The sequence below is a fragment of the Pan paniscus genome, chromosome 19, assembly GCF_029289425.2.
Source record: "Pan paniscus chromosome 19, NHGRI_mPanPan1-v2.0_pri, whole genome shotgun sequence".
NCBI classification, from domain to species: domain Eukaryota; kingdom Metazoa; phylum Chordata; class Mammalia; order Primates; family Hominidae; genus Pan; species Pan paniscus.
The window spans coordinates 63,216,390-63,229,403 of NC_073268.2; the positions used below are offsets into that span (position 1 = coordinate 63,216,390).

The window sequence follows — 13,014 nt, forward strand, 5'->3', positions numbered from 1 at the left end:
ACAATGCATCAGGGAATGTAGCTATTTGGTGATCTAATTTGATGCAAGGACAGAGTTCAAAGACTATAGAGCCAGGTATCTCAAAGTACAGGATGTATGTGATCAGGACCATTTCTCCATGTTGAGAAAGGCATTTTACATTGCCACCTATACATCTACACATATACATATGTGTATGCAGATATATAAATAATTTACATGAAGCAAATTTTATTTTTACCACTTGTAATTATGCTAATATTTTCAACTATATTCCATTTCATTAAAAATAATAAATTTTGGTCATGATCCACGATATATATATATTTGGGTAATTGTCTATATATGGGGTAATTAGCTGTAAAAATCATTTAGATGAAAACAAAAGTGGTATTAGAGAATAGAATACAAAATTCACACAACATTAACATATAAAGCCAGAGATTTTCTAAGAAATTCTGAGTTTTTAATATCTCATGCCCCATATACCCCTAAAGAGCTGTGTTCCCCCTTCACTGCCCTTAGTGGTGTTTTAGTAGCAATGTTTGAGAAGGACTGACATACAGCAAGGTTTCTCAAAGGGTGCTCCTTGGACTTGCAACATCAGCATTTCTTGCAAACTTGTTAAAAGTGCCAATTTTCAGGCTCCACCCTAGATCTTCTGAATCTGAATCTGAATCTATGGAGGTGAGGTTCAGGAGTCAGTATTTTAACAAGCCCTTCAGGTGATTCTTATGCATGCCAAAGTTTGAGAAGCAGTGATGTAGAGAAATGAGTGACCTTAGCAAGACCTTGACCATCATCCTGAAATAGAATTTTTTTCATCTGCGTGTTTGAAAGCAGAGTAGGAACAAGGTGAAGCAGAACCTCCAACTCTCACTGCTAAGGTTTCATCCCATTGCATCAACCACACAATACTAATTTGCATCAATTAAATTTCAGGGAGGCCATCTTCTGTATCCAGTACAATATCAGATCCTTCATGAATGTCAAGCACTGGCCCTGGATGAAACTCTTCTTCAAGATCAAGCCTCTGTTGAAGAGTGCAGAAACTGAGAAGGAGATGGCCACCATGAAGGAAGAATTTCAGAAAATTAAAGACGAACTTGCCAAGTCAGAGGCAAAAAGGAAGGAACTGGAAGAAAAGATGGTGACGCTGTTGAAAGAAAAAAATGACTTGCAGCTCCAAGTTCAGGCTGTGAGTTTGAATATCACCCCTGGTATCACTAACCAGGATGCAGGTGCTAGAACTTTGGCCATTGTGGGCCATGAGTTGGGTAATCGCAAGGGAGACACTCATTGGAAGGAAAAGGTTAAAACACTCCAATGGCACGAAAAGGTCCAAACATTCCTCCATTGCCCAATAACCCCCAACAAACCAGCACCAGGGCAGTGAGGTAGAAATATCCCTCATTTTCCATTGTACACAATTTCATCAAACCACAAGATTTTTGACTTATTTTCTCTTTAAATACAGTCCATAAAAATGATTTTAATATGACACAATCCCAAATAAAATATGAAGGGGAGGATAGCATGGAGAGAGTAATATTTTTCTGAAACTTCCTTGAACTTCTAGATGTCCACGGGTCTTAAATTATAATAGGAACAGCTGACACATGACAGCACTCTCATCAAATTTTACTGAATTATCGTGTGATATTGATCTCAAAAACTCAGACTCCCTCTTTCTAATCTGTCTCCACAGTCAGTGTCCCATCATGTCACACCCACATTGCTGCATCAGCACCAAAGTTGCTCAGCCTACTTCCCAATTGTCTCTTCTTCCATCCAGCCCGCTCACTGCCCTCTCCTGAACCAATCATTTTAGAACTGCTTCCATCAACTTCAGACTATAATTTATAAGACTATGTTTTATTTGGAGTGAATTGAATTGGTCTACTTATCATAAAGTCATATTTTTTTGTTAAGACTGGTCTCTCTGTCAACGTTGAGCAGTGTAATAACTCCAAGCAGTGTAATAACTCCTTCTAGATTACAGAAGGAAAAAGCCCTCCAAATCTACCCTGTATTCTCTTCTGTTGTCCCCAGAGATTTATGCAGAATCTGTACTAAACCACTGTATTCATTACACAGTTATACACAGCACCCTGCATTCCTTAATGTAGTCAAAGACTGATATGGAGGATTACTGATGAGTATATATTCCAGTGTCTCCTTTATTTCCCGCCTGCCCTGACCCCCTTAATTGGAAACAGCAGGTTGCCAGGAATTTCTTGATTACTTTATGTTTCAACTTGAATTTAGTACATCATAATCAGGAGCATCCTCCAGTACTACAAAAAAAAAAAAAAATCAGTAGCAGCTGTATCTTGAATTTGTCCTGCTAGAATGCTTCCCCACAACCCTCCTGCTCCTCTCCACAATAAGTTGATTTCTGCAAAAGCAAATCCTACCCCTCTCTCAAGGCCCAAATCAAATAGCAATTCTTTCATGAAACCATCTCTGATCCAACTTCTCTAATCTGTTATGTCACTAATTGCTTTCTACATTAATGGTAGCTTTTGGGAAATAGGTTTTCTAATCTACTGTAGAATACATTCTTTTAGGGGAACAAAACAACTGGTACATTTTGGCTTACCCACATGTGGAAAATGTACACAGTAGGGTGGTTCATGAAACAAAAATTTGTGAAGGAGTAAACAAATGAATATAGGAAATTCAAAAGATCAAATGCAGAAACATACACTCTTATCCGTTGTGAAGTATTTCATGCTTTCTTCCCAATTTTGATCTTGTTTCCAACTTAAGGAAGCCGAAGGCTTGGCTGATGCAGAGGAAAGGTGTGACCAGCTAATCAAAACCAAAATCCAGCTAGAGGCCAAAATCAAAGAGGTGACTGAGAGAGCTGAGGATGAGGAAGAGATCAATGCTGAGCTGACAGCCAAGAAGAGGAAACTGGAGGATGAATGTTCAGAACTCAAAAAAGACATTGATGACCTTGAGCTGACACTGGCCAAGGTTGAGAAGGAGAAACATGCCACAGAAAACAAGGTATCAATCATATTCTACAGTACTGTATAGAGGTTCTGCCACCCAACTAAGCTGCTTTATAGCAACTAAGCTGCTTTCTTCACCTTTGTAGGTGAAAAACCTCACAGAAGAGATGGCAGGCCTGGATGAAACCATTGCTAAGCTGACCAAGGAGAAGAAGGCTCTCCAGGAGGCCCACCAGCAGACCCTGGATGACCTGCAGGCAGAGGAGGACAAAGTCAACACCCTGACCAAAGCTAAAATCAAACTTGAACAACAAGTGGATGATGTAAGTCTAGTATCATCAAGGACATTCTTTTCTTCTAAAGGAAGATAAGCATTCCTTCTGATTCAACATTATTTATATTTAGCTTGAAGGGTCCTTGGAGCAAGAAAAGAAACTTCGCATGGACCTAGAAAGGGCTAAGAGGAAACTTGAGGGTGACTTGAAGTTGGCCCAAGAATCCATAATGGACATTGAAAATGAGAAACAGCAACTTGATGAAAAGCTCAAAAAGTAAGTAAGAAAGAATTGCTTATGGATTTGCTTCCTACATTAGATATGGACTAAATTGTTGTCCTTTGCTACTTTTCTAAAAGGAAAGAGTTTGAAATCAGCAATCTGCAAAGCAAGATTGAAGATGAACAGGCACTTGGCATTCAATTGCAGAAGAAAATTAAAGAATTGCAAGTAAGTACATGATTTTCATCAGTCTGGCTCGGAGGTAGTTATGACACAAAGAAGCTGAGTTTGTATTTTCCACCATTCCCAGGCCCGCATTGAGGAGCTGGAGGAGGAAATCGAGGCAGAGCGGGCCTCCCGGGCCAAAGCAGAGAAGCAGCGCTCTGACCTCTCCCGGGAGCTGGAGGAGATCAGCGAGAGGCTGGAAGAAGCCGGTGGGGCCACTTCAGCCCAGATTGAGATGAACAAGAAGCGGGAGGCTGAGTTCCAGAAAATGCGCAGGGACCTGGAGGAGGCCACCCTACAGCATGAAGCCACAGCGGCCACCCTGAGGAAGAAGCATGCAGATAGTGTGGCCGAGCTTGGGGAGCAGATTGACAACCTGCAGCGAGTGAAGCAGAAGCTGGAGAAGGAGAAGAGTGAGATGAAGATGGAGATTGATGACCTTGCTAGTAATGTAGAAACAGTCTCCAAAGCCAAGGTACTACAAATTCTGGGAAATTGTTATTGAAAATAATGCATTATGGACACATCATAGTTTGCACAGGGCACTTTTTACACATTAAGTCATTTGTTAACTGCAGTAATTCAGGGAAGTAAGCACAAAAAATCAGCATTTTTTATTATTTCAACTTAACAAATAAAGGATCAGAAATTCAAAGAGGCCAAGCACTTTGACCCATCACGCCATTAATAAACAACAACACCAGCTTTTGAACATAAGCCATCTGTGTTCTCCAAGTCTCCAGTTATAGAACAAAGGTCTCCAATTATTTCAAGGAAATTGAAATAAGGAAAGTTTCATTGTACATAAAGGCAATGAAGTATTTTAGAACATGCTTTTAGAAAATGTACACTATACAATTCTAACAAAATCTTAAAATTAGAATATAACCTTAACATTTTCATATTAATATTGAACAGAGCTTCATGATTAGCTTTCATAAAATATAAGAAAAATCAGCCAGGTGTGGTGGCGCGTGCCTGTAGTCCCAGCTATTCAGGAGGCTGAGGCAGGAGAATCGCTTGAACCCGGGAGGTGGAGGTTGCAGTGAGTCGAGATCACGCCACTGCACTCCAGCCTGGGGACAGAGCAAGACTCTGTCTCAAAAAAAAAAAAAAAGAAAGAAAGAAAAATTTTTATGCATTATATTACATATAAGATAATTTGGTTTCTTTTCTATATTAAGATAAATATTGTATTTTTTATTTCGGGGAGAAGTTACAGCAACTGCAAAGGTGATTATTATTCGCTTAAAAGGTCTCTGTTTTCGTCTTTTACTTTTTCTTCTATAGGGAAACCTAGAGAAAATGTGCCGGACTCTAGAGGACCAACTGAGTGAACTGAAATCAAAGGAAGAGGAGCAGCAGCGGCTGATCAATGACCTGACTGCGCAGAGGGGGCGCCTGCAGACTGAATCTGGTAACTCTCCCCTCTTCTGTGCAGCTTCAGGGTGGAGAGGATGTGATTAAGAACAACGGACTGATTTGGTGACGTGGGAGCCTAATAAAACAGCTGAGAACATGTCCGATTCACTGAACAGCTCAGACACCTGACCTATGTGCAAGGTCATCTTGGGACAATGCTGGAGATAAAGGTTTCAATAGGACAAAATCAAGCTCTGTTCCAGAATGGCCTTGAGTATTTGCTCATTGCGAGGATGCTGGGATTAGCGGTTACTCCAGCATGAGTTCAGGGCTTCTCTTTCAGGCCAAGTTTCTCTTTATTTATATGAGGGTCAACTAACTTCCAGAATGGGGCAATGAATATCCCAGTCTCTCAAAAGTCCTATGGAATGGGGACTCTGTAGAATTAGACATTTTAGCTTACTCATTTGACAGTCCTCACCAGATTTTGCACAATATCATATAATTCTGAAAGAATTAGTTATGGAAAGGACAAAAGGAATTTAAGCTGTATTTATTCATTCCGATTGATCTGAAAGTTTCACCATAAAAACTGAAAACCTGCATTGAGCATGAAGATGTCAGTATAGAATTCAACCATCTGAGCACTCAATTTGGGAAAATAAGAGTCAAAATTTCTTTCTAACATGGGCTTGCAGAATCTTGTTTTTCACTTAAAAAATGGTGCCATTTCTTTTGTCCATCAGGTGAGTTTTCACGCCAGCTTGATGAAAAGGAAGCCCTGGTGACTCAGTTATCAAGAGGCAAACAAGCCTTTACTCAACAGATTGAAGAATTAAAGAGGCAACTTGAAGAGGAGATAAAAGTAATTATGATTCTAAGACTGATTTTTTCCCTCATGAGCTGATTCTACATGGAGCCTGTTATACCAGCTTTCAAAAGGTTTTGAAAGTTAAGAGTTAAATATTTAAATATCCAGTAAAATGAAGGTGTAACTGCCTCCATAGGCCAAGAACGCCCTGGCGCATGCCCTGCAGTCTTCCCGCCACGACTGTGACCTGCTGCGGGAACAGTATGAGGAGGAGCAGGAATCCAAGGCCGAGCTGCAGAGAGCACTGTCCAAGGCCAACACCGAGGTTGCCCAGTGGAGGACCAAATACGAGACGGACGCCATCCAGCGCACAGAGGAGCTGGAGGAGGCCAAGTATGTGCACAGATATGAGAGAATGAGCAGAAAACTTTGCATATTGAATCAGAAAGACATGACCTTTGAAGATTCAGTGAATTAGTCCACAAATGCTCATTAATCTGCTTTTATGTGCCAGTCACAATCAGGCCCTGAGAATAAGACATGAATAAATCAAATATGGTCCCTGCCTTATGATCCTAAAATCTAGTTAAGAAAACAAAGAAGAGCAAATAATTACACTGATAATTAGGGGCCTCACTGCTGTTTGTCAAGCACAATGAGCTCATCGCTGCATCAGGGGCTTGTACCTGCTCTTCTCTCTGTCTGAAATACCCTCTCCACAGACTTCCCTTTGGCTCTCTGACTTCTTTTAGCTCTTGACTCAAATATCTCTTCATGGAGGCCTTCACTGAATATCTAGAGTAGTTGCCCACCATTTATTTTATTTTGCTTCATTGCACTTGTATCTGTAAGGTATTATTACGGATGTTCTGATTTGCTTATTGTTTACCTCTCTCACTTGTTTGTGGTCTTCATGAAGCAGAGATCTTTTTTGTCTTGGTCACTGCTGCGTAGCCAGTGTCTGGTTCATAAAAGGGGCTCATCAATATTTGTTGAAAGAATGAAAGGTGGCTGGGCAGCATTAATGTGAAGTTTCTAATACTCTTCAACGTGTGTGGCAATAGCTCATAATTCATATTATGGTTCACTTCTCTCTGAAAACATGTATAATATTCAAGGAAGAAGCTGGCCCAGCGGCTGCAGGCAGCTGAGGAACATGTAGAAGCTGTGAACGCCAAATGTGCTTCCCTCGAAAAGACGAAGCAGCGGCTGCAGAATGAGGTCGAGGACCTCATGCTTGACGTGGAGAGGACAAATGCCGCCTGTGCCGCCCTTGACAAAAAGCAAAGGAACTTCGATAAGGTAATTCCTCCAGCATCTTCTGCTCTTTACTCTACTCTTTTGTCTTTGCAGCAGGTAACAGGTCTTGGTTTTTCAGATCCTGGCAGAATGGAAACAGAAATGTGAGGAAACGCATGCTGAGCTTGAGGCCTCCCAGAAGGAGGCCCGTTCCCTTGGCACTGAGCTGTTCAAGATAAAGAATGCCTACGAGGAATCTTTGGATCAGCTAGAAACCCTGAAGCGAGAGAACAAAAACTTACAGCGTGAGTCCCTATCATATTCAATAATATTCATAACTTGGAAGAATCTCTCCCTTATGTCACATGTTTAACCAAATCCCTACCTGTCTTTTACTCAAACAACAGAGGAGATTTCTGACCTCACGGAACAGATTGCAGAAGGAGGGAAACGTATCCATGAACTGGAGAAAATAAAGAAACAAGTGGAACAAGAAAAGTGTGAACTTCAGGCTGCTTTAGAAGAAGCAGAGGTACATGTAAAATTGTGCATTATAAAAAAATTTGGAAAATAATTAGGTACATCTGCATAGAGTGAATAAAAAGACACATAGCACAAAATTATTGCTGTGCAGAAAAACTTCATAAAGCTTTTGGTTCCTTGCTAATGTCACCTCTTGCTGTCATTAAGGCATCTCTTGAACATGAAGAGGGAAAGATCCTGCGCATCCAGCTTGAGTTGAACCAAGTCAAGTCTGAGGTTGATAGGAAAATTGCTGAAAAAGATGAGGAAATTGACCAGATGAAGAGAAACCACATTAGAATCGTGGAGTCCATGCAGAGCACGCTGGATGCTGAGATCAGGAGTAGGAATGATGCCATTAGGCTCAAGAAGAAGATGGAGGGAGACCTCAATGAAATGGAAATCCAGCTGAACCATGCCAACCGCATGGCTGCTGAGGCCCTGAGGAACTACAGGAACACCCAAGGCATCCTCAAGGTAAATATGTCCAAGAGATGGTCCCAGGACTATTGGGGTGCCTGCAACCCTGAGAACATGATGTCTCAATGATGGTTTGTTTCACAGGATACCCAGATCCACCTGGATGATGCTCTCCGGAGCCAGGAGGACCTGAAGGAACAGCTGGCCATGGTGGAGCGCAGAGCCAACCTGCTGCAGGCTGAGATCGAGGAGCTGCGGGCCACTCTGGAACAGACAGAAAGGAGCAGGAAAATCGCAGAACAGGAGCTCCTGGATGCCAGTGAGCGTGTTCAGCTACTGCACACCCAGGTGGGATTCAGCACAAAGAACTCTCCTTAGTAAATTTTATATGTCCCAGAATAGATAAGCCTGAGTTTTCATAAGACAGCTAGACCTAATATGTCTATCAAATTTTCTTTTCAAATAATACAGAATAGTAATTCTGCATTATTGAGAAATCTTTCACTGTTTTGCTTTGAAAAACTATTGTTGATTTGCTTCATATAATATTCTAAGGCTGCCCCCGTATTCTATTGTGTTAATATCTTTATTGGCCCTCATTATCAATATTCACATTTCATTCTGGAGAAATGGAATGTTATGAGAAAGTCCATTATACTTTTATCCCTGTGAATGGTCTATTGGTAAATGATAATTATAAAATTATAGAGCTACTTGGTCTGCTTGTGACCTATACACTTGAAGATGCTGAATATTCTATAACATTTCTATTTTATTTAATCATATTACATAACACAATCCTTTAATTCTTTAATATTAAAAGGCATTTTTGACTTGCAAATTTTTATCTGAATTTTTTTCAAGAATGGTTACCAATAAATACTTTGGTAACACAATTTTTTAAATGTACAAATTCTTTTTAAACAGAACACCAGCCTGATCAACACCAAGAAGAAGCTGGAGACAGATATTTCCCAAATGCAAGGAGAGATGGAGGACATTCTCCAGGAAGCCCGCAATGCCGAAGAAAAGGCCAAGAAGGCCATCACTGATGTGAGTGGCAGGCACACTTGTCCACTGATTTAGCAGTAAGATTTCCTGACATCTATAACTTTCTTGGTTTTCTTGATTTATTTGCTATTTAGGCCGCCATGATGGCTGAGGAGCTGAAGAAGGAGCAGGACACCAGCGCCCACCTTGAGCGGATGAAGAAGAACATGGAGCAGACCGTGAAGGATCTGCAGCTCCGTCTGGATGAGGCTGAGCAGCTGGCCCTGAAGGGTGGGAAGAAGCAGATCCAGAAACTGGAGGCCAGGGTGGGTCTCCCAATATCTGTCTATTTCCATCTGCTTTCAGTGCCTTATTGGATCAAAGTTCTTAAGAGCCTACTTATTTGCAGGTACGGGAGCTGGAAGGAGAGGTTGAGAGTGAGCAAAAGCGTAATGCTGAGGCTGTCAAAGGTCTGCGCAAACATGAGAGGCGAGTGAAGGAACTCACTTACCAGGTACAGCCAGTAGTTTTTAGCGGCTAAGCACTGGTCGAAGTCTATGTGAAATACTCATATGCAATGATGCAATAGTCATGTGCTTTAGTAATTAAGGTCCTGGACTTTTTATAATCTTTCAGACGGAAGAAGATAGAAAGAATATTCTCAGGCTTCAAGATTTGGTAGATAAACTTCAGGCAAAAGTGAAATCTTATAAGAGACAAGCTGAGGAGGCTGTAAGTATTTTTAAGATTGAAGTCCTCAAATTAAGCTAATAAATAATTACTACCTCTTGTAGTAAACAAGCTGTTTGCTTTAAAGACTACTGCATGCATATTTAACATTTGTTTTTGTACAATAATTCTTGCATATCATTCGTAATATCAGTAGCTTCATTTTAAAAGTAAACTTTCAATCCACCAAGAAACCTGAAAAAAATTAAAAGCAGAAATAATACAGGCCATATTCTCCGGCCACAGTATGATGGAGTTGTAAAGTGATGACAAAATATAAGCAAAAATTCTTGGGTACTTAAATATTAAAAAAACTAACTTTCTTAAATAACTCTTGGTTTAAAGTAAAAATAAAAACATAATTACTAAATAATTATTACTTATAAGTAAAATCACAAGGAAGATGCTACTTTCACAAACCTACAGAATGTAGTCAAAGCTGTGCTTGGAGGCTAATTCATTGCTTTAAATGCTTTCATTATGAACCAAAAGTAAAAATAAACAAACAGACAGTCCAATAAAGAAATTATAAATAATAATAAAACAGTAGAAGTAAGAAGTACTGTTAAAAATAAAAGTAGAAATTGGTGAATTAGAGTATACTATTTTCTATTTGATAACTTCAGTAATATTTGTAACTTCTGGGGAATTAATAAAATAAATGTATTATAACTAGTTTCATCAAGGAAAATAAGAGAGAAAATATAAACAACATTAGAAATGAGAAAGGGAATAAGCTATATACATAGAGGATTATTTTTTAATATAAAACACATCTATCAATAAAGTTGAAACCCTGAAAAAAATTGATGATTTTTCTAGGAGGATATAAATTACTAAGTTGGCTGAATTACTTCTAGAAATGGACCCAAGTCCAGATAGGTCTTTCAAAATTTCAAGGAACAGATAATCCCCCAGCTATGTAGCTGTTCAAGAGCATGGGAAAAGATGGAAAGCTGTCCAGTTCATTTTAAGAAGCTCACATAACCCTCATACCAAAGCCTGCCCAAGAGAGGACAGAGGGAGAAAAACTAAAGGCAATTTTACTCATAAAGACAGTTACAGCAAAGATAAATTACTAAGTAGTAAGTCTTACTTTATTAAAGGAATTGTCTTCCAGTGATTAAATAAGGTTAATTCTTACAATGTAAAGATTACCTAATATTAGGTTATCTGTCAATAGAATCATTACATCCAATGCAGGAGGAAAAAAGTAACCATTTTGAAATGTGCCAAAATGATACATGACAAAATCCAATATTTATTTCAATTTTTAAAAACTTAATAAGTTCATTCTTAATATGATAAAAAAATCTAACTCAAGGGAAAATCATCATCTTATAGCAAGCATTAACAACTATGACTTTAATATTCTTGCCTTCCTCTCTAAGCTTATATTTTTCTTCTTATTCTACTTGTGGTACATATATTTTATGTGTTTTGGTTGCCAAAATAGGAATGTGAGATACATATGTATGTATGTATGTGTGTGTGTGTATATATATATATATATGACATCAATAAACAAATCTTAAAATTAATTTCAATGATAATCCCTAGATGTTGCTTCTCCATAGATGCCAAGTCCTTTCTTCTATTAGGTCTAAAGAGTCTAGAAAGATGCAAGTATGAGTTCCTTACAATTCCATTTTTATTCTCAGGAGGAACAATCCAACACCAATCTAGCTAAATTCCGCAAGCTCCAGCATGAGCTGGAGGAGGCCGAGGAACGGGCTGACATTGCTGAGTCCCAGGTCAACAAACTGCGGGTGAAGAGCCGGGAGGTTCACACAAAAGTCATAAGTGAAGAGTGATCATGTCCTGATGCCATGGAATGACTGAAGACAGGCACAAAATGTGACATCTTTGGTCATTTCCCTCTGTAATTATTGTGTATTCTACCCTGTTGCAAAGGAAATAAAGCATAGGGTAGTTTGCAAACAATATCCTTAGACTGGTCTTGTCTTTTCTCTTTCCTGAAGCCATGTCAAAGTTTGAATAGTCACAGAGTTGTCAAACAATCACATTCAATTGGCGACTTTTTTGGGGGTCTACGGCAACACTTTAAGGCTGTAAAGATGTCACTTATCCAGAAAGACTGCTCTAATGAACAGAAATCTGGAAGTCTATTTTATTTCTTTCTAACCTTTCCTGATATCTGAGTATGGTAAAATCTTAGAAAGCTCCTGCTTCCCCTAACATGAACCTTTTTCAGGATAGTACTAGCTATATTATCACATAGGGGATTCAAACTGAATTGTATCATTAATTCTCTTTGTTGAATAACTGTTATCAAGAATATAAATACAAAATATTCTTAATTAGCCCATGGATATTTACATTATCAATTCCAGTGTACCATATGCCCACAGTAGGTGCACTGGGTAATGGGTTTGACATGACCTTGTTCTTCACGAAGCAAGTTTCAAAATTAAATTAAATATGACTCTTCTCCCTATGAAAACTACAGGGTGTCTATCAAATCTGGAGACATAGAGAATATTATTTTTACGTTATAATGTAGTATCCATGAGCTATTAGCTTATGTTTCCAATCTTTATGGTCTCCCGGATAATCATATAAAGAGCCAAAATAAATGACTAAAAGTGTGAAGAAAATATGATCTCAAAGTAGGTTATTCAAATCTATATTCAACACACATAATGATGGGTATGAGTTTGGTACAAAAAGTAGATATCATAGCAATCTGGACCACTCAGAGACGTTTTCCTAGAGGATCAAGATTTTTAAACTGGATGCAGCTGAGATGCATAGCCAAAAATATAACCTTCCTCGACAGAATAAAGGAAGAACTAAATGGTAACTTCCCATCAAATAGAAAGCAAGAGTATCTTGGTCTAAATGGCACTGTGTGAAAATGATGTAAATTAGACATGGTAGTTTAACAGGTAAGTTGGATTCACACTGTCGCACTAGCCTTAGAAAGGGTGTGGAATTGCTCTTCTTGCTGCATAAGCCCCTCTTTCACTTTGTTCCTGTATCACCTGGAATTGCTTAAGTGCTTTATAACGTGGCAGTAATAAACAAAAACAATATCTTACTTCCTACTTATTGAAAAGTTTATCCAGAGCAAGACAAAAGGTTGTCTGAAGATTCCCATCAAATCCTATCGAGAGCATTATTAAAATGTTTTATCTTCCTGAAAATCATTACCCACATTTTGCAGGTGCCTAATAAAGAAACAGACATGTAAGAAAGTAAAATTAGGTACCTGTGGTAACAAAGCAGGCTAATAGATGGCTAGGAAAGGCCCTCTCAG

At 39.0% G+C, this 13,014-nt stretch overlaps 1 protein-coding gene across 1 annotated transcript in view; it reads left to right on the forward strand.

Annotated features, from left to right (window-relative positions):
• MYH2 (myosin heavy chain 2) overlaps window positions 1-11,680 on the forward strand; it is a 28,552-nt gene extending 16,872 nt beyond the window's left edge. The window contains exons 22-40 of the mRNA XM_003818100.5: window positions 922-1,177; window positions 2,752-2,994; window positions 3,086-3,262; window positions 3,345-3,490; window positions 3,574-3,664; window positions 3,747-4,136; window positions 4,952-5,078; window positions 5,770-5,888; window positions 6,031-6,227; window positions 6,953-7,136; window positions 7,213-7,378; window positions 7,481-7,605; window positions 7,764-8,072; window positions 8,160-8,363; window positions 8,943-9,068; window positions 9,161-9,331; window positions 9,415-9,519; window positions 9,642-9,737; window positions 11,396-11,680. Of these exons, the coding sequence (XP_003818148.1) occupies window positions 922-1,177; window positions 2,752-2,994; window positions 3,086-3,262; window positions 3,345-3,490; window positions 3,574-3,664; window positions 3,747-4,136; window positions 4,952-5,078; window positions 5,770-5,888; window positions 6,031-6,227; window positions 6,953-7,136; window positions 7,213-7,378; window positions 7,481-7,605; window positions 7,764-8,072; window positions 8,160-8,363; window positions 8,943-9,068; window positions 9,161-9,331; window positions 9,415-9,519; window positions 9,642-9,737; window positions 11,396-11,548 (3,385 nt within the window). The 3' untranslated portion in view covers window positions 11,549-11,680. The remainder of the gene's footprint in view (window positions 1-921; window positions 1,178-2,751; window positions 2,995-3,085; window positions 3,263-3,344; window positions 3,491-3,573; window positions 3,665-3,746; window positions 4,137-4,951; window positions 5,079-5,769; window positions 5,889-6,030; window positions 6,228-6,952; window positions 7,137-7,212; window positions 7,379-7,480; window positions 7,606-7,763; window positions 8,073-8,159; window positions 8,364-8,942; window positions 9,069-9,160; window positions 9,332-9,414; window positions 9,520-9,641; window positions 9,738-11,395) is intronic.
• The last annotated feature ends 1,334 nt before the right edge of the window (window positions 11,681-13,014 follow it).